A 27134-nucleotide genomic window follows, 5' to 3' on the forward strand; every position below is an offset into this window, starting at 1 on the left:
TATCAGTTACATACCCACATCAGATTAAATGCCTGGTACTGCAGTCCTATCAGTTACATACCCACATCAGATCAGACGCCTGGTACCGCAGTCCTTCTATCAGTTACATACCTACATCAGATTAAATGCCTGGTACTGTAGTCCTATCAGTTACATACCCACATCAGATTAAATGCCTGGTACTGCAGTCCTATCAGTTACATACCCACATCAGATCAGACGCCTGGTACTGCAGTCCTTCTATCAGTTACATACCTACATCAGATTAAATGCCTGGTACTGTAGTCCTATCAGTTACATACCCACATCAGATCAGACGCCTGGTACCGCAGTCCTTCTATCAGTTACATACCTACATCAGATTAAATGCCTGGTACTGTAGTCCTATCAGTTACATACCTACATCAGATCAGACGCCTGGTACTGCAGTCCTTCTATCAGTTACATACCTACATCAGATTAAATGCCTGGTACTGTAGTCCTATCAGTTACATACCTACATCAGATCAGACGCCTGGTACCGCAGTCCTTCTATCAGTTACATACCTACATCAGATTAAATGCCTGGTACTGCAGTCCTATCAGTTACATACCTACATCAGATTAAATGCCTGGTACTGTAGTCCTATCAGTTACATACCCACATCAGATTAAATGCCTGGTACTGTAGTCCTATCAGTTACATACCCACATCAGATCAGACGCCTGGTACCGCAGTCCTATCAGTTACATACCCACATCAGATCAGACGCCTGGTACTGCAGTCCTATCAGTTACATACCTACATCAGATTAAATGCCTGGTACTGTAGTCCTATCAGTTACATACCCACATCAGATCAGACGCCTGGTACCGCAGTCCTATCAGTTACATACCCACATCAGATCAGACGCCTGGTACTGCAGTCCTATCAGTTACATACCCACATCAGATCAGACGCCTGGTACTGCAGTCCTATCAGTTACATATCTACATCAGATCAGACGCCTGGTACTGCAGTCCTATCAGTTACATACCTACATCAGATCAAATGCCTGGTACTGTAGTCCTATCAGTTACATACCCACATCAGATTAAATGTCTGGTACTGCAGTCCTATCAGTTACATACCTACATCAGATCAGACGCCTGGTACTGCAGTCCTATCAGTTACATACCTACATCAGATCAAATGCCTGGTACTGTAGTCCTATCAGTTACATACCCACATCAGATCAGACGCTTGGTACTGCAGTCCTATCACTTACATACCTACATCAGATCAGACGCCTGGTACTGCAGTCCTTCTATCAGTTACATACCTACATCAGATCAAATGCCTGGTACTGCAGTCCTATCAGTTACATACCCACATCAGATCAGACGCCTGGTACTGCAGTCCTATCAGTTACATACCCACATCAGATCAGACGCCGGGTACTGCAGTCCCTCTATCAGTTACATACCCACATCAGACCTCCAACCCTGCAGTCCCTGTATCAGCCACATCAGATCATACCCCTAGTATTGCAGTCCCTCTATCAGTCCCATAATGACCGCATATCAGCCTCTCTAAACTAACCCTGCAGTTCCTCTATCAGCCACATACCCACATCAGGTCAGACGACTGACACTGCAGTCCCTCTATCAGTTACATTCCCACATCAGATCAAATGTCTGGTACTGCAGTGCCTTTATCAGTCATATACCTACATCAGATCAGACACCCGGTATTGCAGTCCTTCAATCAGTTACATACCCACATCAGATAAAATGCCTGGTAATGCAGTCCCTCTATCAGTCATATACCTACATCTGATCAGACACCTGGTATTGCAGTCCCACTATCAGTTACATACCCACATCAGATTGAAAGCCTGGTACTGCAGTCCCTCTATCAGTCATATACCTACATCAGATCAAATGCCTGGTACTGCAGTCCCTCTATCAGTCATATACCTACATCAGATCAGACACCTGGCATTGCAGTCCCACTATCAGTCATATACCCACATCAGATCAGACACCTGGCATTGCAGTCCCACTATCAGTCATTAGTGATGTCCCGAACTGTTCGCCCGCGAACGGTTCACAGCGAACATAGCTTGTTCGCGTTCGCGTTTGTGGGCGAACACATGGCGATGTTCGATCCGCCCCTATGTGTCATCATTGTGGAAACTTTGACCCTTTATGTCACAGCCGCCTGACACATTAGAGCCAATCAACATCAGACACTCCCTCACAGACACTCCCAGCTACTCGGAATCCGCCATTTTAGACTCATAACGACCTTGCTTTTTTAATGAGAGGACGTGTTGTGTTTTTGCTCCTGACATTAATAGGAAAAACATAGCTAGGCTAGTGTATTTACAGTCCAGAAGGACTCCACTCATCTCTGCTGCAAGCACAGCACCCCAAAAAGCCCTTTTTAGGGCTATATTTCGTGCCGTTTTTTTGTTTTTTTTTTCGTTTTTTTTTTATTAGCATTTGCCTGGCTTTCAGCTGTGTGTTTAAGGCTCACAGCATATGCTGTGACTACTGCCACCACTGATATCTCCCTAACAACATTAGTTTAAATTTAACTAACCCAAAAATATAATTATTTTTCTAGTGTAATTTTTTTTTCATTTTCTATTAGGCCAGTGTCACACAGCATATACTCTGGTTCATTGCTCTGTGCCAGCCAGCAGCCACCAGTGTTAATATCCGTTTATAACATTATTTTAAATTTAAAAAAAAAAAAAAATATTTTGCTAGTGTAATCTAATGACATTTACTATCAGGCCTGTGTCTGTCAGGCTCACTCAGCATTAATACACCTCTTTTTTTTCAGTCTTTTGGTTAATTGGTCTGTGCCAGGCAGCCACCCAGCACTCATATCTATTTTTCTTTCACCTTAATTTTAATATAAAAAAAAAAAGTTTAAATTTGTTTGCCAGTGTAATCTAATATAATTTTCTATCCGGCCTGTGTGTTTTGCTGACATAGAGAGCCTACTGTGTTTACTTGCTGCCCTCCCTAGTCTATGAGCCACGACTCATATGTGTTTAACCTTTTTTTAATTCCCCCCCCAAAAAAATAATTTCAATAATTTTTCTAGTGTAATCTAATAGTATTTTCTATCAGGCGTGTGTGTATCCGACATACTGAGCCTACTGTTTTTAATAGCTGCCCTTCCCAGGCTATCAGCCAGGACTCATATGTATGTGCTTAACTTTTTTCTTAAAATTTCCAAAAAAAAGTCTTTAAATCATTATGCTAGTGTAATCTAATTGTATTTTCTATCAGGCCTGTGTCTAACTGTCTATCTGACTTACACAGCATACTGTTGTTATAATTGCTGCCCTACGTAGCAGCCAGCCAGTGCGACCACTCATAGAGTCATATGTGCATTGCACTTCTTAACATAATTTTAATATTAAAATCTAAAATTTTCAAATATTTTGCTAGTGTAATGTAACTTAATTTTCTATCAGTCCTGTGTTTTTGTCACTTACACAGCATACTGTGTTAAATTGCTGCCCTACCTACCATCCACGACTCATATCTGCCAGCCTGTCTGCCAGGCCCAAGTAGCCAATTAGTGGCACCAATCACAATTCTTGTAACAGTAATAAAAAAAAAAAAATCATAATTTTTTGGACTGCAAATATTCAGTCTCCTAGTGCCATTGAATTTCATTTACCTCTTGCCTGCCACTGCCAGCCTTTTGTGCCAGGCCGTCTAGCCAACTATTTACACCAATCATAATTGTTGTCACAGTCAGACAGTATAGTTATTAATTTAAATAAAAATCACGGTTGCAAATAATGATCTGTGGGTTTCTAAAATCAATGCCTTTACTGTAATCTTTTATTCAAAAGGATGACATATCTCCTCTTTCATGCTGTTGTTTCGGTTGAGGCTCCGGGACCCTCGTATTAAAAAGGCCTGAGCATAAATAAGTGTCACGGGTGTCTAATCAATTTTTTTTTTCTAATTTCACGGTTGCAAATAATGATCTTTGGGTTTCTAAAATCAATGCCTTTACTGTAATCTTTCATTCAAAAGGATGACATATCTCCTCTTTCATGCTGTTGTTTCGGTTGAGGCTCCGGGACCCTCGTATTAAAAAGGCCTGAGGATAAATAAGTGTCACGGGTGTGTAATCAATGTTTTTTTCTATTTCACGGTTGCAAATAATGATCTGTGGGTTTCTAAAATCAATGCCTTTACTGTAATCTTTTATTCAAAAGGATGACATATCTCCTCTTTCATGCTGTTGTTTCGGTTGAGGCTCCGGGACCCTCGTATTAAAAAGGCCTGAGCATAAATAAGTGTCACAGGTGTGTAATCAATTTTTTTTTCTAATTTCACAGTTGCAAATAATGATCTGTGGGTTTCTAAAATCAATGCCTTTACTGTAATCTTTTATTCAAAAGGATGACATATCTCCTCTTTCATGCTGTTGTTTCGGTTGAGGCTCCGGGACCCTAGTATTAAAAAGGCCTGAGCATAAATAAGTGTCACGGGTGTCTAATCAATTTTTTTTTTCTAATTTCACGGTTGCAAATAATGATCTGTGGGTTTCTAAAATCAATGCCTTTACTGTAATATTTTATTCAAAAGGATGACATATCTCCTCTTTCATGCTGTTGTTTCGGTTGAGGCTCCGGGACCCTCGTATTAAAAAGGCCTGAGCATAAATAAGTGTCACGGCTGTCTAATCAATGTTTATTTCTAATTTAACGGTTGCAAATAATGATCTGTGGGTTTCTAAAATCAATGCCTTTCCTGTAATCTATTATTCAAAAGGATGACATATCTCCTCTTTCATGCTGTTGTTTCGTTTGAGGCTCCGGGACCCTCGTATTAAAAAGGCCTGAGGATAAATAATTGTGTAACGGGTATCTAATGAATTTTTTTTTTATTTCACGGGTCATATAAATGATCTCTGGGATTCTAAAATCAATGCCTTTCCTGTAATCTATTATTCAAAAGGATGACAGTACTACCAAAATAAAGCCAATGAAGGGCCTTAGGAAGACTGAGCCAAGGTTGGATTGTAGTATTTGGTTAGGCTAATCATGATGGCCATGTAGACCACTACCACCGAGAGTCCTGGAAGTAACAGGGATGATGAGATGAAAGAGCTAAGAATAGTAGAACTTGAAACAACAGAGTTAGCCATGGGTGTTAGTGCAAAACCGCTTGGCTTTTTTTTGGCTTTGGGTGCGGCTATTCATGCAGGCCATATAGAGCTGACAACATTCCGTGTCGTATCAGCTATTAAACTAATAAGAACAGTACTACCAAAATACAGCCAATGAAGGGCCTTAGGAAGACTGAGCCAAGGTTGGATTGTAGTATTTGGTTAGGCTAATCATGATGGCCATGTAGACCACCACCACCGAGAGTCCTGGAAGTAACAGGGATGAGATGAAAGAGCTAAGAATAGTAGAACTTGAAACAACAGAGTTAGCCATGGGTGTTAGTGCAAAACCGCTTGGCTTTTTTTTGGCTTTGGGTGCGGCTATTCATGCAGGCCATATAGAGCTGACAACATTCGGTGTTGTATCAGCTATTAAACTAATAAGAACAGTACTACCAAAATACAGCCAATGAAGGGCCTTAGGAAGACTGGGCCAAGGTTGGATTGTAGTATTTGGTTAGGCTAATCATGATGGCCATGTAGACCACCACCACCGAGAGTCCTGGAAGTAACAGGGATGATGAGATGAAAGAGCTAAGAATAGTAGAACTTGAAACAACAGAGTTAGCCATGGGTGTTAGTGCAAAACCGCTTGGCTTTTTTTTGGCTTTGGGTGCGGCTATTCATGCAGGCCATATAGAGCTGACAACATTCGGTGTCGTATCAGCTATTAAACTAATAAGAACAGTACTACCAAAATACAGCCAATGAAGGGCCTTAGGAAGACTGAGCCAAGGTTGGATTGTAGTATTTGGTTAGGCTAATCATGATGGCCATGTAGACCACCACCACCGAGAGTCCTGGAAGTAACAGGGATGATGAGATGAAAGAGCTAAGAATAGTAGAACTTGAAACAACAGAGTTAGCCATGGGTGTTAGTGCAAAACCGCTTGGCTTTTTTTTGGCTTTGGGTGCGGCTATTCATGCAGGCCATATAGAGCTGACAACATTCGGTGTCGTATCAGCTATTAAACTAATAAGAACAGTACTACCAAAATACAGCCAATGAAGGGCCTTAGGAAGACTGAGCCAAGGTTGGATTGTAGTATTTGGTTAGGCTAATCATTATGGCCATGTAGACCACCACCACCGAGAGTCCTGGAAGTAACAGGGATGATGAGATGAAAGAGCTAAGAATAGTAGAACTTGAAACAACAGAGTTAGCCATGGGTGTTAGTGCAAAACCGCTTGGCTTTTTTTTGGCTTTGGGTGCGGCTATTCATGCAGGCCATATAGAGCTGACAACATTCGGTGTTGTATCAGCTATTAAACTAATAAGAACAGTACTACCAAAATACAGCCAATGAAGGGCCTTAGGAAGACTGAGCCAAGGTTGGATTGTAGTATTTGGTTAGGCTAATCATGATGGCCATGTAGACCACCACCACCGAGAGTCCTGGAAGTAACAGGGATGATGAGATGAAAGTGCTAAGAATAGTACTACTTGAAACAACAGAGTTAGCCATGGGTGTTAATCCAAGACCGCTTGGATTTATTTTTGTATTGGGTGCGGCTAATCATGCAGGCCATATAGAGCTGCCACCATTCGGTGTTGTATCAGCTATAAAAATAATAAGAACTGTACTATCAAAATACAGACAATGAAGGGCCTATGAAGACTGAGCAAAGGTTGGATTGTAGTATTTTGTTCGGCTAATCATGATGGCCATGTAGACCGCCCGTAACAGGGATGAAAGTGCTAAGAATAGTACTAATTGAAACAACCGAGTTAGCCATGGGTGTTAGTCTAAGACCACTCGGCTTTTTTTTGGGTTTGGGTGCAGCTAATCATGAAGGCCAGATAGAACTGCCACCATTTGGTGTTGTAACAGGTATGAAAATGCAAAGAACAGTACTACTTAACACAACCTACTTACCATGGGTCCCAGAGCATATGTTTGGTTGTTATATTTTGTAAGGGTAATCATGCAGGCCATATAGACCTCCACCGATAGGGTGAGTATGAGTAACAGCTATTAAAATGCAAAGGACATTACTAATTAACACAACATAGTTACCATGGGTCGCAGACCAAGAGCAGATGTCTTATTATTATATTTTGTATGGGTAATCATCCAGGCCGTATAGACCTCACCAAATAGGGGGAGTTACAGAGATTAAAGTGCTAAGAATGGTAGTACTTAAAACACAACCTCGTTAAAATAGGTAGCAGACCACATGTCTTATTATTATAATTTTTCAGGGTAATCTGGCAGGCCATATAGAACTCCCCTGATGGGGGGGGGGGAACAGGGATTAAAGTGCTAAGAAAAGTACTAATTAACACAAGCTTGTTGGGTCCAAGAACGCATGTTTGATTATTAGAATTTATTAAGGTAATTATATATCTAACAAATCTATCTATTTCTCTTCTATCGATTCTATCTAACTATCAATCTATGTATATCTATCTATCCTATCTATCACTATCAATCTATCTTCTGTCCGGGATGTTTTGAGACAGCCACTTTGGGAATGTTAGTTGATTTAGACCCATTATGGCTTAAAAGCAGACTCTGCATCAACTATGTAATTTTCCATGGGAGTTTTGCCAGGGATCCCCCTCCAGCATGCAACAGTCCAGGTGTTAGTACCCTTGAAACAACTTTTCCATCACTATTGTGGCCAGAAAGAGTCCTTGTAGGTTTTAAAGTTCGCCTGCCTATTGAATTCAATGGCGGTTTGCGACATCACTATCAGTCATATACCCACATCAGATCAGACCTCCAACCCTGCAGTCCCTCTATCAGCCACATCAGATCATACCCCACTGCAGTCCCTCTATCAGTCACATAACGACAGCATATCAGACCCCCTAAACTAACCCTGCAGTTCATCTATCAGCCACATACCCCCATGAGGTCAGACGCATGGTCCTGCAGTTCCTCTAACAGTCACATACATATATAAGCTCAGACCCCCAACCCTGTAGTTTCTCTACCTGCCAAATCAAATCATGACCCACTGCAGTCCCCCTATCAGTCACATAACGACAGCATATCAGACCCCTAACCATGCAGTACCTCTATTAGCCACATCAGATCAGGCCCCTAACCCTGCAGTCCCTACATTTAGCAACATACCCACATCAGATCAGGCCCCTAACCCTGCAGTCCCTACATTTAGCAAAATACCCACATCAGATCAGGTCCCTAACCCTGCAGTCCCTCTATCAGCCACATCAGATCATACCCCACTGCAGTCCCTCTATCAGTCACATAACGACAGCATATCAGATCCCCTAAACTAACCCTGCAGTTCATCTATCAGCCACATACCCCCATCAGGTCAATAGGTTAATAGGAGTAAATTAGAAAGTTGCTTAAAATTGCATTTTCTATCTGAATCATTAAAGTGTTCAGTATCCCTTTAACATCATTTTATATTCGTCCATTGAACTCCTAATACTGTTTTATAAACTCTCCCAATACCTCAACGTATTCTTCATAAAACCTGCCTTTTTAAAAAAAAAAACTAAACAAACAGGATGTAAGAATAAAAATGAAAATATAAACGCCTGTGAAAATAATAAAGAATAAACACAGGGCATAGTGAAAATGGATAGAACAATAAATTAAAATAGGAGAAAGATGTTTTGATGAAACTACTGAGTAAGGGGGCAGATGTTAGGTTATACCTAGTTATCATAGAAAAGGAGGGGGAGAAGGGAGGGCAGGTACAGTCTGCGTGAGAACACGTTGAAAGAAGACAGGTAAATATGTAGGGAGGAGAGAAATAGAGGGGGAGGAACACATGCACTGAGTGACTTTCGTTTCCTCCCCCACATTGCGAGATATTTCTTCTTCAAACCCAGGAGGAAAAGGGGACCCTTTAACATGTCACAAGAAGGGGGTCTTCCAAGCTGTCATACATAGAGGAGAGGCCAATTACAAGGCAGGATAGAGCGCCCACAGCCTCACTGCGGAGCAGAGCGTCCTGTCATTGCAGGCACAGTGGTGCCACCGCTTCATTGTACAGGCAGGGGAGAGCAGACGCTGGCTGCAAGCACATAGGAGCAGACTCACTCCCTGCACACAACGGGGGAACACCCCCTGCTCATTACACTCCGCTATTCCACAGCTTGTGATATAGTATCCCCTCCTCCTCCTTCTCCCCCTGTCTTTCATCCTCTGGGAAGCCAGAAAAAAAAGGCAAAAGAAAGGGAGAGGGGGAACAGGGGAGGGGGGCAGACAGGGGGAGACAGTGGGAGGAGAAAAGAGAGGGTGCGAGAGAACGTGGGGAGAAGATAGTGTGGGAAGAGAAAAAGAGAACAGCTCTTGCAGGTGAAATGAGAGCGAGAGACATTGGGGCTGCAATAAGAAACTGCTGGAGAACGACCTCTGGAGACATCTGTATAGAGGCACCGCTGAATCTGTAGAGAGACCGTTGCACATGCGGAGACAGCTGTGAGAAGAACTGCTGAGGCAGGTGTTGTCCAGAGACCAACTGACACCTGCTAGTGACCGCGGACCAGGAACATGTGAGACACTACACACGTCTCCTGGATTTACCTTCTATTTATTTCCAGGATCCTCATCACATCATTTTCACAACAATCCTCTCTTCTGTGAAGCATCTGCATGTCCTTTTTGGTATTTGTGATAGGGATTTATGTTCCACCCCTTTTCCCCATATAGCAATAGCATTCAAACCATTTTAAAGGCAGTTCAGTAATCTCTTTTCCATATTTAATGTGTAAAAAAAAAATCGATCCTAAAAAATGTCTTGTGGTAGACAGTTTCTCTACTCCCACACAATGACATACTAGTATGTTTTTTATTACATTTACTCACAATCCAGAAACAATCCTTTCCTCGGTTCTCATTTAAAAAAGTCTTAAATGTGCCAAATGCATTTTAAGGGCGAACAGTAAATCTCACCCTCACAGTGCCTTATTATTTGAGGGGGCTCTGCCCCCTTGCTCACTATTGCTTCCTACCCACTCAAACCCACACACCATGAAGCCTCTTGAAAAATTCTTAAAGAAGCAGAGCTCCCATCTCTCTGGCCCACGACACTTGCATAGGAGACAGAGTGTGTCCAAAATCCTCCCATCCTTCCTGAGGGACACTCCAGGTGAGACCCCTGGCAGTGGAGGGTGTGAAGAAGACTCTGCAGGAACCCCACCAACCTCCCAAGACTGTCTAGAGCTACCTGATGGACTGCGCTCTCCCCTCTCCTTTTCTTCTGATGAACTGTCTCCTTCAGAGCCCCTCACACCCCCTCCAGGTTCTGGGGGATGGACACTTGCACCCCCATGTCCTCTACTTGCTCCTGACACCCCTGAGGCCCTCCTGTTAAGGGTGCTGGAGCAGTTGCTGGGAAGCCCTCGACTGAGCGATGCGGCTGGTAAGAAGGGGTTGAGGGGTGGTGGCCATTATAGAGCCTGAAAACTCCAGGGGAATGAGGTCAGGGATACTGTCTGGCAACTCTAAAACAAGCTAGAGCTGGGGTAGCAATCTTGAAAAATATTTGACAGTTAATGTAAGAGATACAACATATTGCATCACTAGGATTAATAAAGTAAGGAATGCTGTGTGCAATGTCAAAGGTGTTTTGTTTTGGCTGCTGATCCGGTGTGGTCTAAGATGTAGCAATTGGCACCATCAGGTGTTTGAATAGGATGACATATCTAGGGCTATTTATGTCTTTTTATATATTTGTTAATCTTTAGTATTGATGGGTAATGATTGGTTGTTCGGAGCAAAGTAGCTTTATAACTAAATAGTTTATTAAATGACCAAAGGGATATAAAACATCTAGGAATTACATTACAGGCCTATAACCTCAGGTGATATAGGGATTGCCATGTCTAGATTCTGTGGTTATGTGAAATACCAAGCCTAAGAATGGTTGTTAACATTTCCAGATTTGTAATGTGTCATCAGTAGTAGTGTATGGTTTCATTAATGGACAAATATACACAAGGGGTAGTACTTCTAAGGCAATAATACTGGGAATACAGAACTGAACACCTTTAGGACAGGCATATCAAATATTCAATAGAATGTAACTAGCACCTCTAGGTAAATACTGTATTTCTGGGAACAGATTGTACAGCAGGTTGAAACAAGACATGCAGTTCTGGCTTTTTTCTTTTTCCTCTTCCTCATGGTTCATTAGACAGATTTCCTCCCACAATTTACTACTTAAACTGGATACTAATATGACAAACATATTACCATTGCCAAGCCCCTTTTATTGGTTCTCATTAAACTATAGCACAGTTGGCTATAACTAGGTAACAAGCTCTCTCCCCTTCTAATGTGAAGTGCAGTATTTTGGCGCCTACATTAATTCACTGCTAACAAGGTGTGTGGGCAGAGAGGCCTGTCACTGGGAATGTTCTTCCAGTAGCATAAAGAGGGTGCAATTAACTGCACTGCCATTGGTGCCTACAAAATTGTTAGTAGATATGCAGTGTGATTGTCAAGCCTTACATTATAATTTCCTGACTGCACTTTAGCACATTAGGCTCGAACTGTTCTTGGTATCTAACTAATACAGTGTGATCTCTTGACTGCACAGCATCTGGCCAGGCTATATCACCACTAGGTGTAAAATGTACCACCTGCTGCAGAATAGTATGTTTAGCAAGTGCTGAGTATATATCTATTATACGGCTGCTTTCCAGTTGCAGATTATCAGGGCAGACTCAGTATTTCTGTCTTTTGGAAACAATGGGTACAAACATCCTTTCTTATTGCAGGTGTTGAGTGCGGTGGTACTTTATGATATGTGAGTTTTTCCTTTGCTTAGACTCGCTCATGCAGTACCTGGTGTCTTATAAAGATGTACTATCAGCACACGTTCAGATGCCGATAAGCTGATTTAAATGGATACTAAACCAAAAAATTTTATTTCATGATTCAGATAGAGCATGCAATTTTAAGCAACTTTCTAATTTACTCCTATTATCATTTTTTGTTCATTCTCTTGGTATCTTTATTTGAAAAAGCAGGAATATAAAGGGACAGTCAAGTCCAAAAAAAACTTTCATGTTTCAAATCAAATAGGCCATGTAATTTTAAACAACTTTCCAATTTACTTTTATCACTAATTTTGCTTTGTTCTCTTGGTATTCATAGTTGAAAGCTAAACCTAGGAGGTTCATATGCTAATTTCTTAGACCTTGAAGGCCGCCTCTAATCTAAATGCATTTTGATAGTTTTTCACCAGTAGAGGGCATTAGTTCACGTGTTTCATATAGATAACATTGAGCTCATGCACGTGAATTTACCATGGAGACAGCTCTGATTGGCTAAAATGCAAGTCTGTCAAAAGAACTGAAATAAGGGGGCAGTCTGCTGAGGCTTAGATACAAGGTAATTACAGAGGTAAAATGTGTACAGTTATAACTTTGTTGGTTATGCAAAACTGGGGAATTGGTAATTAAGGGATTATCTATCTACTGTCCCTTAAGTTTAGCAGTCGGCCCATTTTTGGTTCAGAACCCTGGATAGTGCTTGCTTATTGGTGACTACATTTAGATACCAATCATCAAGCGCTACCCAGGTTCTGAACAAAAAATGGGACGGCTCTTGAGCTTTACATTCCTGCTTTTCAAATAAAGATATCAAGAGAACAAAGAAAAATTGATAATAGGAGTAAATTAGAAAGTTGCTTAAAATTGCATGCTCTGTCTGAATCATGAAAGAAAAACAGTGGGTTTAGTATCCCTTTAAAATAAAGGCTAGCCTCTAGACTGCTGATGTTTAGGATACAAGCAGTTCTAGGTTCCTCCGTAGCTTACAAGTCCATCTGAACTAGATATCATCTCATGTAAAGGTGTTTTATTTGCTGCCCTTAATGGTTAATATAAGTGTTTTGGGTTATTGTACTTTCATTTATATATCTAAGATTATAGCACTGTTTATAATTATAATAATAATGTGTTGATGATATAGGAGGATACGCGTTGACCGTGCAGTGCTCCTGTCTAATGTAGGGATACTTGACTGTAGATTATGTGGTGTTGGATTTCCATATAATGAATTTGACCTGCTGACTGCAGAGCATCTGTAAAGGCTCAGACAATTTTTTGATTGTTATCTTATGTAGGGTGATCTCCTCACTGCAAGTTATCAGAACACAGGACATGTTCAGACAATGTAGAACTTCCATCTAAAATAACACATTCCCTTCCTTGCTCAAAAACATCAGCACAGGCTCATGCAGTTCTGTGAGTGACCATCTGACAGTACTCACTTAATAAGTAGTGGATATCTGGGTACTGTAAGGTGAGACCACCATACTTCAGATTATTAGGGGTGGTTCAGACAGTGCTGGTTAGTTTTGTAAAGCTTGTATAACCACTAGGATCAGGCAGTGCTGGCAGAGTAGCCACTTTTAAAAACAAAACAAAACAAAAAGCAACCTGTGCTTCAAGTGGATTTTCACCTGCAAACTAGAGATGCCCCTGCTTTACAAGTGTCCACTTATATTTCTAAATTAATTTCCCCACATTTAGAAATACCCACCTGAATATTAGCTTTAAGTTTATATATAGTGTGCATTAACAATTTGTCACTTTCATTAATATTTAATCTTGGTGACACCTGTGAATGCTGTTTTTTTTGTAATGTAGATTGGCTTCTTTACTGGGAGCATCAGGGCAGATTCAAATTGTGCAAATTGCAATTAATATAGGGTGACTGCAGGACAGGGTTACCTAGCTGGAATATATTTGTTTGGTTGGTGTAGAAGATATATTAGTTGGGTGTTCCCAGCCGTAGAACACTCAAGGCACGTCAGAACACATGCTGCAGCTACACACAGCATTACACAAGCAGGCGATCAGGGAGTGTGTAGTCTATTCTATCTAGAGCACAAGGAAATAAAGGCTGTGAGGTTAACCAGTTAAGGAACAGAAAAGGCAGTGATATAATGTCATAAAATTAATTTAAAGTATGATCAAGTCATGAAAAATAATAATGTTTTTTTTCCCTCTTTCCTTGGTCATCATCTGTACCAGAATTGGCTTTGGATGATTTTATTATCAGTCACGCCCTTTTTATGCCTACGGATGAGCTCCTCCTTCAGCTACAGCAGTAATATCCTTTTGAGTGGTTTGGGGCCTGTTTCTGGGAACCTCACAGGCTTTGCACAGCATGCTGGTTACAGAATGGAGAGGGGTTACAGATGCTTTGCAGTTATTTAGCTGTAATGGATAAAAGGAATAATGTCCTTTAAAGGGACACTGTACCCAAAATTTTTCTTTCATGATTCAGATTGAGCATGAAATTTTAAGCAACTTTCTAATTTACTCCTATTATCAAATTTTCTTCATTCTCTTGGTATCTTTATTTAAAATGCAAGAATGTAAGTTTAGATGCCGGCCCATTTTTGGTGAACAACCTGGGTTGTCCTTGCTGATTGGTGGATAAATTCATCCACCAATAAAAAATTGCTGTCCAGAGTACTGAACCCAAAAAAAGCATAGATGCCTTCTTTTTCAAATAAAGATAGCAAGAGAACAAAGAAAAATTGATAATAGGAGTAAATTAGAAAGTTGCTTAAAATTGCATGCTTTTTCTGAATTACGAAACAAAATTTTTGGGTTCAGTGTCCCTTTAAGTATGTGGCATGGAAGTGATGGTCAGAACTTGTCTATGATTAAAGTGAATGTCAATTTTGATGCTAAAGTGCCCGGTTTTTAAAAATTCAATTAAAAACAGGGGCACTTTAATTCATCAAAATTTACATTTCACTCCTGTTGAGAAAAAAAAAACTTACCTTTTAATCTTCACAGCAGCTTCAGCTTCCTCCGGTCGTTGCAAAGCCTCTTTTTGGGTCTAAAATGAGGAATCCGGCTTCCTCCAATCACGGCGTTGAATCAGACACTGATTCCCCCGGGGGGAAGCCATGATTGGAGGATGACCTATCCATCATTTCTGACATCAGAAATGGCTTGCAACAACCGGAGGAAGCTGGAGCTGCTGTGAAGTTTAAAAGGTAAGTTTTTTTTCACAACAGGAGTGAAATGTAAATTTTGATGAATTAAAGTGCCCCTGTTTTTAATCAAATTTTTAAAAACCGGGCACTTTAGCATCAAAATTGACATTTACTTTAAGTTTGAATTAAGAATTGTGCAGGATGCTGATATGTGGGTACAGTACCAGCCATGAATTGTTTTAGAGCAATTTACTTTATATGTGGTTGGCAAAGTATTGTAAACAGAGTCATAGTTTGAAGTCATCTGTCAAGGAGAGTGTTAACAGAATATGTGATGCAGCTGACTGGCACAGAAGGCTCCAAGTCAAGGCAATCCCCTCTAAAGCTGTGGCTGACAACCCCAGTCCTTAAAGGGACATGAAACACAATTTTTTTTCTTTGATGATTCAGATATAGAATACAATTATAAAATAGTTTCCAATTACTTCTATTATCAAATTTGCTTCATTTTCATGTTATTCTTTCTGAAGAGATATCCAGATAGGTAGCGCGCACATACCTGGTCCACTACATGATGTTAAATAGTGTAGCCATCTAGTGTTCTTACTAATGAATAACATTGTTGCAAAACTGCTGCCATATAGTGCAGAATAACCGTGCACACCCCTGAACTTACCTTCCTGATTTTCAACAAAGGATAACAAGAAAATGAAGACAATTTGATAAAAGAAGTATATTGGAAAAAGTTGTTTAAAATTGTATTTTCTGAATCATGAAAGAAAATGTTGGGTTTTATGTCCATTTAAGTAACCATGAAGGCCACATTTTAAGGATTTCCCTAGGCTATCACAGATGAATCAGTTACAGTTATTGTGCTGCATATTAAATGGGCATGAAACTAAAAAATATTTCATGATAGAGAATACAATTTTAACATCTTCCATATTTACTTATATTGCTTTATTCTCTTGGTATCAATACACTACTGGGAGTTAGCTGAACTCATCAGGTGAGGTAATGACAAGAAGCATATATGTGCAGCCACCAATCAGAAGCTAGCTCCCAGTAGTGCTTTGCTTATCATTCATATTATTGCTGATTAGTCTAATGAATATTCATGAAAGATCCTTTCTGAAAAGACAGCTGTAGATTACATTCGGCATGTAAAAGTCTTAAAGAGACAGGAAACACCAAAATTGTATTTCATGATTTGGAAAGAACATACCATTTTAAACAACTTTTTAATTGACTTACATTATTAAATTTGCTTTGTTCTCTTGTTATCCTTTGCTGAAGGAACAGCATTGCACTACTGGCATCAAGATGAACACATCTAGTTAACCAATAACAAAAAAACAAATGTGTGCAGGCACCAATGAGCAGCTAGCTCCTACTAGTGTGGGATATGTGCGTATTCTTTTTCAACAAGGGATACCAAGTGAACAAAGCACATTTGAAAATAGAAGTGAATTTAAAAGTGTCTTAAAATGACCCGCTCTATCTGAATCCTGCAACTTTAACTTTTACTTTCCTGCCCTTTAACTCGTTAACATGAAACCTGAGAAACTTGATTAGTGCATTGTTGTTTGTTTAATTAGTAAGTACTTTGCAGATGTGAGGTTAAATGTGAGTGCACGAAATGCGCTGGGAAGTCTAGTGTGATGTAAATGGAAACAAACACAAGAATTAGCAACCACTAAAATAATCAGGTTTTATTATCCAAATCAAGCTACAAGGATAATTAACTTGCTATTTAATATAGGTTTAATGGACAATAGGTGGATGAATATTGGTAATTTTACAACCTGGAGCAGTGAGTCATTAAATATGGTAATGATAGATACATTTAAAAACAACAATTTGTTCTTATGGTTAAGCTGTTACCAAGGTTGCTCAGTGTAATTGTACATAATAGTCTAATGCCGTTTGTATAGGAAAAATATTTTAACAACCTTGCTCTGACTCTGAGCACAAATATTTTGAATATCTTTTGAGCAAAGTTAACTGGAAGTCAAAATGAAAAATGAAAATAAACTTTAGTGATTCAGATAAGAATCCCATTTCATAGGGACTGCTAAAAACACGTGCACACTCCTAATCTCCTATCAGCCTACCTAGATTTGATCTTCAACAATGGATACTGAAGAAGAAAGCATAATAGATTGATAATAGAAGTAAATTGGAAAGTTGTTTTAAATTACACACTCTATCTGTATCCTTAAATGTTTATTTTCGACTTTACTCTCCCTTTAAGATACTTTTACTATTACATTTACTTTGTTCGCTTGGTATTTTTTGTTGAAAATCTTATGTACATATCCTCAGTAACGCACTGCTGGGAGCTTGTTGCTGATTGGTAGCTACACATTGTCTCTTGTCATTGGCTCCCCAGATGTGTTTAGCTAGCTTCTAGCAGTGCTAGGTTAAACACATAGTTATATGCAAGCAGTAATTCAATTATAAAATGCTCAAACATATAGAATTTTCTTATTTGCACTTTTATGCCCCTTTAAACTTTCATGTTCTAGATACAGTGTGCAAGTAAACCTAAAATAATATTCTTTACATCTGTTGTTCTCTGGGTATCCTTTTGTTGAAACAAAGCTCCTTTCTGTGAGATAATACTGAGGTAGTCTCATGAGTGGTCACGTGTCTAGAGCCCTATAAGTATAGCATTGTTACATAAATTGTTTCCTGTACATGTTCATGAGACTATCTAGGTAGGCACTCATGAAAATACATTTCAACAAAGGATAGCAAGAGAATGAGGTGAAAGTGATAAGTAAATTGCAATTTTTTTAAACGTACACTCTGTGTGTGTGAATCTAGAATGTTTAATGATGATTTCTATGTTCTTTTACATTACTATATTATTATTTTAAACAACTTTCTAATTTACTCCTATTATCAAATTGTGTTCATTCTCTTTGTATCTTTTATTGAAAAGCAGGGGCGAAAGCTCAGGAGCATGCACGTGTCTGAGGAACTATATGGCAGCAGTTTTGCAAGAATATTATTATTAGCAAAAGCACTAGATGGCAGCGATATTTCCTGTCATGTAGTGATCCAGATGCCTACCTAGGTATCTCTTCAACATAAAATATCATGGTAACAAAGCAGATTAGGTAATAGAAGTAAATTGGAAAGTTGTATAAAATGGCACGCTCTGTATGAATCACAAACAAACAGTTTTGGATCTCATATCGCCTTATGAATTGTTTCTAATGTAATTATCGATTTTTACAGTGGTGACTGGGCTCTGCCCCATCCAAAAAAGTCCACAAAATTAAATCTTTTCTAATAGTGCATTTTAAAATTAAATTTAAAAAGTCTATGAGGCCTAATATTGTGAGACTGCTGGTAGCTCAAATCAGCAAAGTAAGCGGGTTAATATATAGAGAAAAATGAGTTGTATTTGTCTGCTGTGTTTACTCGAGCTATCAGCAGTCTTACAAAAATCAGCCTCTGCATCTGTATATCTGTGTGTTTGTATCTGTATGTGTGTACTGTATATATATATATATATATATTATATATATATGTATGTATATATGTGTGTTTGTATCTGTGTGTGTGTACTGTATATATATATATATATATATATTATATATATATGTATGTATATATGTGTGTTTGTATCTGTATGTGTGTACATATATATTATATATATGTATGTATATATGTGTGTTTGTATCTGTATGTGTGTACATATATATTATATATATGTATGTATATATGTGTGTTTGTATCTGTATGTGTGTACATATATATTATATATATGTATGTATATCTGTGTGTTTGTATCTGTATGTGTGTACATATATATTATATATATGTATGTATATCTGTGTGTTTGTATCTGTATGTGTGTACATATATATTATATATATGTATGTATATATGTGTGTTTGTATCTGTATGTGTGTACATATATATTATATATATGTATGTATATATGTGTGTTTGTATCTGTATGTGTGTACATATATATTATATATATGTATGTATATCTGTGTGTTTGTATCTGTATGTGTGTACATATATATTATATATATGTATGTATATCTGTGTGTTTGTATCTGTATGTGTGTACATATATATTATATATATGTATGTATATATGTGTGTTTGTATCTGTATGTGTGTACAAATATATTATATATATGTATGTATATATGTGTGTTTGTATCTGTATGTGTGTACATATATATTATATATATGTATGTATATATGTGTGTTTGTATCTGTATGTGTGTACATATATATTATATATATGTATGTATATATGTGTGTTTGTATCTGTATGTGTGTACAAATATATTATATATATGTATGTATATATGTGTGTTTGTATCTGTATGTGTGTACATATATATTATATATATGTATGTATATATGTGTGTTTGTATCTGTATGTGTGTACATATATATTATATATATGTATGTATATATGTGTGTTTGTATCTGTGTGTGTGTACATATATATTATATATATGTATGTATATATGTGTGTTTGTATCTGTGCGTGTGTACATATATATTATATATATGTATGTATATATGTGTGTTTGTATCTGTATGTGTGTACATATATATTATATATATGTATGTATATATGTGTGTTTGTATCTGTATGTGTGTACATATATATTATATATATGTATGTATATCTGTGTATTTGTATCTGTATGTGTGTACATATATATTTTATATATATATGTATGTATATATGTGTGTTTGTATCTGTGCGTGTGTACATATATATTATATATACGTATGTATATCTGTGTGTTTGTATTTGTGCGTGTGTACATATATATTATATATATGTATGTATATCTGTGCGTTTGTATCTGTATGTGTGTACATATATATTATATATATGTATGTATATATGTGTGTTTGTATCTGTATGTGTGTACATATATATTATATATATGTATGTATATATGTGTGTTTGTATCTGTATGTGTGTACATATATATTATATATATGTATGTATATATGTGTGTTTGTATCTGTATGTGTGTACATATATATTATATATATGTATGTATATATGTGTGTTTGTATCTGTATGTGTGTACATATATATTATATATATATGTATGTATATCTGTGTATTTGTATCTGTATGTGTGTACATATATATTTTATATATATAAATCATCAAAAGAAGAAAACTGTGTTCAGAATCAAATGATCCCCTGGTGCTAAAAGCCGTATAACAAAGCACCCAGTCGTGGGGAAATTCTCGGTCCAAATAAATTATGTATTAGTGAGGAACCAAAAAAAGTCAGTATGTAAAGTCACTGGGGTAGGAACAGAGTCCGTTGTGCCTTATGGACAAAGTATAACATAGAATGAAAGTAAAGTTCCACAGTTTCCAGGTGTCTCAAAAGCCTAGTAGTCACGGGTGGCAGTGTTAAATCACAGTATAGCGTCTCCGATCAATTCTTACCCTCCAATCCGATGGTGGGATGCCTGGGAACACTCCTGTACTTCTCCTCGAATAGGTGGTAAACCCCTTCGGGGGGGTGCAGTCTGTGTTTCCCTTCTCGGCGTATCAGCTGATCAGGCGCATGGACGTTTCCTCAGTACCTCACCCGTGACGTTGCAAGGCTGAACCAAGTGGTGTTTCCTGGGGGGGGGGGAAGTGATCCGTAAAGGCCAGATAATAACGGCTCTGTAACCCGGAGGTGGCTTATGCTGGTATATGGTGCTTGAAGCGGTAAACCCAACCGCTTAGGAACATCAGGTCAGAAAAGGAAAATAGCACCAATGAGTCGTAGCATCTGTTATGGTAAGAAATGTTTATTGTACAGTCCAATGTTAGAGTACAAACAGAGTCACAGTGGAGAACGCCTGACGCGTTTCGCGCATGCGTAGATGCGCTTCTTCGGAGGCTAATTCAAATCTAAGTGTGACAGCTTTTAAACAGTATTTCTACCAATCATTTGTTAGTTTGAAAGTGAGCCAATGGTGTGGCTGTCCAGTGCAACTATCGACACTTCTCTTAGTTCAATAGTGTCTATTAATATATATTTTTTGTCACTAAGAGATATAGTTGCTCTGGAGTGTCAGACCTTGGGGATACTAAGGCTCATATAAGATTAATTCTATGTTTGTGCACAATCTCTGATTTTAAGTAAGAACATTTATGGTAAATTCCATCAGTAACAAGCATTATGTATTAACATATTAACATTCTTAGCATAGATAACTTGTAAGTTAAGTCCATGAAAATAACAATAAAAAGATGAAAAAATAGTAATCAATATAGATACATATAGATACTTGTATAATTTAACATCCATATCGTTTCTATTATTAATAATACTTCATGTGCTATGCCTATATAATGACAGGTTGCTGCTAAATATAAACTTAAAAAATGGAAAATTATATAAAACTTTTTTAAAACATAATTATTTTGTTCATGAAGGCAATTACTACTTACAGAAACGTGGCACGGCCATGGGCGCAAAATTCGCCCCAGCCTATGCCAATATATACATGGGGTACATGGAATTGAACATGATTTTTACAGCTGATTTCCTATACAAAAATAATGTCATACTATATGGTCGTTTCATTGACGACCTCATTATAATTTGGGACACAACACATAGTGAATACACTATAGAACATTTTATATCTTACATTAATACCAATAACATGAACTTAACCTTTACCTACAAGAGTGATGCCCAACTGATTGAATACTTGGACCTTAAGCTTAGCATAGACCAGTCCAATTTAGATATCAATACATCTACATACAGAAAACCAACCTCTAGGAACACTATCCTTAGAGCAGATTCATGCCACGTACCACACCTGAAAAAGGGAATCCCCAAAGGACAATACTTAAGACTCCGTAGGAACTGCTCAAACGTGAATATATACAAAATAGAGGCCACAGAATTAACCAACAGACTCATAAAAAGAGGCTACAATAAACATAAACTTCATAAAATTAACAAAGAAGTAGAAAGACTACCAAGAAATAGCCTTTTCTGTAAAAAAGACAGAGGACTTGACAACGACAACATTGTCTTTTCAACTAAGTTTAGCAATCAGTATTACAAAATCTGCAAAGTTATTAAAAAGAAACTCACAATTCTTGAAAGTGATAATACTCTAAAAGAAATTATATCTAAAGGGATCAAATTTGTTGCCAAAAAAGCTCCCTCATTGAATAATTTAACTAGCAAGAATTTTTCAGAAAGACCACAGCCAACTGACAATTGGCTAACTCCAAACCCAGGTTTCTTCAAATGTGGTCACAGACCATGTAAAAGCTGTGATTTTACACAAAGAAACACTACATTCACATCAACAAATACAAGAGAAACCTATAAAATCAGACAGAGGATAGATTGCACATCACAATATGTCATTTATCTTGTTACATGCCAATATTGCTTTCAGCAATATACAGGAATTACGACACGTCCATTAAAAGATCGAATAAGGGAGCATCTCCTTTCACTAACTGAAAAGGAGCCTAAGACTCCTGTAGCAAAACATTTCCGTCAACATGGTATAGGTACAACCTATTTCTCATTCACCGGTATAGAAAGAATCCTAAATAATGCACGAGGAGGGGACAAAACGGATAAATTATTAAAAAGAGAGGTGTTTTGGATACTAAAACTAGATACTAGATACCCTCATGGCATAAATAGGAGGCTAGATGTAGATCTGTTCATTTAAATATATAAGGATAAATACAAAGAATATAGAATTACAACAAATGATAATATAAAAAAACAACAAGACACATTAAGTTATAAAATAATAAATAATAAAACATACAACTTATGTGCAATGAACATAGCCTTATCCTATAATGGAACCCAACGGATAAAACCCTGCCAACTGCAATATACATAAGTGGCCACTATTTCACCATCTCACTCCTTTGAGTATACACTCTTGACCATATTTCATTAAATACTAGCTTGATAATTACAGTAATATTAGAAAATGTTACATACATATAAGAACTTATCACTACGGACTTATGATAACATAATCAAGTGTCTTCCCTTTGAGTTTTATCTCTATTTGAGCTTTAATCCCAGTCTCTGTCTGTTTACTTCTTTATTTTCTTAATTCTTTAATTTTATTTACCTACTGATTTTTCCTACTTCTTATAATATTCTCATAGACAATTTCTGCCTAATTTTTTCTATTTTATCCTTTTCTTATTACTGACATATCTTACTTATTTATTTAATTAGATTTATTTATTTTCCAACTTCCCATAGACTTATCCTTCTTGCCATCCCGAATAGTTTAATGGCTTAGACCTCTTAACCACGAGTAATGTCTAAATGACATTATTAGTAATACTTCAATAAATAGGGAATTAGAGAGTTTTAATCGGCTTCACCGAATTAAGGGCTTATTACATAGAAGGATTACATATAATATTCACACTGTAGTATCTTATTAAGAATAGGGAACATATGTCTAATCAGATGTTTGAATATCACTTGACCGCATCTATCCTTGGTTCATTATACCTATATATCTTTTTGTTATATTTTTTAATGGTGTGCAATGTATATGAATCATACTGTATTCATATAAATGTTTCATATAAAAGTTTTATATAATTTTCCATTTTTTAAGTTTATATTTAGCAGCAACCTGTCATTATATAGGCATAGCACATGAAGTATTATTAATAATAGAAACGATATGGATGTTAAATTATACAAGTATCTATATGTATCTATATTGATTACTATTTTTTCATCTTTTTATTGTTATTTTCATGGACTTAACTTACAAGTTATCTATGCTAAGAATGTTAATATGTTAATACATAATGCTTGTTACTGATGGAATTTACCATAAATGTTCTTACTTAAAATCAGAGATTGTGCACAAACATAGAATTAATCTTATATGAGCCTTAGTATCCCCAAGGTCTGACACTCCAGAGCAACTATATCTCTTAGTGACAAAAAATATATATTAATAGACACTATTGAACTAAGAGAAGTGTCGATAGTTGCACTGGACAGCCACACCATTGGCTCACTTTCAAACTAACAAATGATTGGTAGAAATACTGTTTAAAAGCTGTCACACTTAGATTTGAATTAGCCTCCGAAGAAGCGCATCTACGCATGCGCGAAACGCGTCAGGCGTTCTCCACTGTGACTCTGTTTGTACTCTAACATTGGACTGTACAATAAACATTTCTTACCATAACAGATGCTACGACTCATTGGTGCTATTTTCCTTTTCTGACCTGATATTTTATATATATATATGTATGTATATATGTGTGTTTGTATCTGTGCGTGTGTACATATATATTATATATACGTATGTATATCTGTGTGTTTGTATCTGTGCGTGTGTACATATATATTATATATATGTATGTATATATGTGTGTTTGTATCTGTATGTGTGTACATATATATTATATATATGTATGTATATATGTGTGTTTGTATCTGTATGTGTGTACATATATATTATATATATGTATGTATATATGTGTGTTTGTATCTGTATGTGTGTACATATATATTATATATATGTATGTATATATGTGTGTTTGTATCTGTATGTGTGTACATATATATTATATATATGTATGTATATATGTGTGTTTGTATCTGTGCGTGTGTACATATATATTATATATATGTATGTATATCTGTGTGTTTGTATCTGTATGTGTGTACATATATATTATATATATGTATGTATATCTGTGTGTTTGTATCTGTATGTGTGTACATATATATTATATATATGTATGTATATATGTGTGTTTGTATCTGTATGTGTGTACATATATATTATATATATGTATGTATATATGTGTGTTTGTATCTGTATGTGTGTACATATATATTATATATATGTATGTATATATGTGTGTTTGTATCTGTATGTGTGTACATATATATTATATATATGTATGTATATATGTGTGTTTGTATCTGTGCGTGTGTACATATATATTATATATATGTATGTATATATGTGTGTTTGTATCTGTATGTGTGTACATATATATTATATATATGTATGTATATATGTGTGTTTATATATATTATATATATGTATGTATATATGTGTGTTTGTATCTGTATGTGTGTACATATATATTATATATATGTATGTATATATGTGTGTTTGCATCTGTATGTGTGTACATATATATTATATATATGTATGTATATATGTGTGTTTGTATCTGTGCGTGTGTACATATATATTATATATATGTATGTATATCTGTGTGTTTGTATCTGTATGTGTGTACATATATATTATATATATGTATGTATATCTGTGTGTTTGTATCTGTATGTGTGTACATATATATTATATATATGTATGTATATATGTGTGTTTGTATCTGTATGTGTGTACATATATATTATATATATGTATGTATATATGTGTGTTTGTATCTGTATGTGTGTACATATATATTATATATATGTATGTATATCTGTGTGTTTGTATCTGTATGTGTGTACATATATATTATATATATGTATGTATATCTGTGTGTTTGTATCTGTATGTGTGTACATATATATTATATATATGTATGTATATATGTGTGTTTGTATCTGTATGTGTGTACAAATATATTATATATACGTATGTATATCTGTGTGTTTGTATTTGTGCGTGTGTACATATATATTATATATATGTATGTATATCTGTGCGTTTGTATCTGTATGTGTGTACATATATATTATATATATGTATGTATATATGTGTGTTTGTATCTGTATGTGTGTACATATATATTATATATATGTATGTATATATGTGTGTTTGTATCTGTATGTGTGTACATATATATTATATATATGTATGTATATATGTGTGTTTGTATCTGTATGTGTGTACATATATATTATATATATGTATGTATATATGTGTGTTTGTATCTGTATGTGTGTACATATATATTATATATATATATGTATGTATATCTGTGTATTTGTATCTGTATGTGTGTACAGATATATTTTATATATATATATGTATGTATATATGTGTGTTTGTATCTGTGCGTGTGTACATATATATTATATATACGTATGTATATCTGTGTGTTTGTATCTGTGCGTGTGTACATATATATTATATATATGTATGTATATATGTGTGTTTGTATCTGTATGTGTGTACATATATATTATATATATGTATGTATATATGTGTGTTTGTATCTGTATGTGTGTACATATATATTATATATATATGTATGTATATCTGTGTATTTGTATCTGTATGTGTGTACATATATATTTTATATATATATATGTATGTATATATGTGTGTTTGTATCTGTGCGTGTGTACATATATATTATATATACGTATGTATATCTGTGTGTTTGTATCTGTGCGTGTGTACATATATATTATATATATGTATGTATATATGTGTGTTTGTATCTGTATGTGTGTACATATATATGATATATATGTATGTATATATGTGTGTTTGTATCTGTATGTGTGTACATATATATTATATATATGTATGTATATATGTGTGTTTGTATCTGTATGTGTGTACATATATATTATATATATGTATGTATATATGTGTGTTTGTATCTGTATGTGTGTACATATATATTATATATATGTATGTATATATGTGTGTTTGTATCTGTGCGTGTGTACATATATATTATATATATGTATGTATATCTGTGTGTTTGTATCTGTATGTGTGTACATATATATTATATATATGTATGTATATCTGTGTGTTTGTATCTGTATGTGTGTACATATATATTATATATATGTATGTATATATGTGTGTTTGTATCTGTATGTGTGTACATATATATTATATATATGTATGTATATATGTGTGTTTGTATCTGTATGTGTGTACATATATATTATATATATGTATGTATATATGTGTGTTTGTATCTGTATGTGTGTACATATATATTATATATATGTATGTATATATGTGTGTTTGTATCTGTGCGTGTGTACATATATATTATATATATGTATGTATATATGTGTGTTTGTATCTG

General features: G+C 36.1%; 1 protein-coding gene across 1 annotated transcript in view; it reads left to right on the plus strand.

Moving 5' to 3' along the window:
- The first annotated feature begins 8897 nt into the window (after nt 1–8897).
- Nucleotides 8898–27134, plus strand: part of RAPGEFL1 (Rap guanine nucleotide exchange factor like 1) — a 124526-nt gene continuing 106289 nt past the window's right edge. The window contains exons 1-2 of the mRNA XM_053698327.1: nt 8898–10519; nt 14145–14223. Coding sequence (XP_053554302.1) covers nt 10129–10519; nt 14145–14223 — 470 coding nt within the window. The 5' untranslated portion in view covers nt 8898–10128. The remainder of the gene's footprint in view (nt 10520–14144; nt 14224–27134) is intronic.

Source organism: Bombina bombina, chromosome 1 (genome assembly GCF_027579735.1).
Source record: "Bombina bombina isolate aBomBom1 chromosome 1, aBomBom1.pri, whole genome shotgun sequence".
In the NCBI taxonomy this organism is placed as follows: domain Eukaryota; kingdom Metazoa; phylum Chordata; class Amphibia; order Anura; family Bombinatoridae; genus Bombina; species Bombina bombina.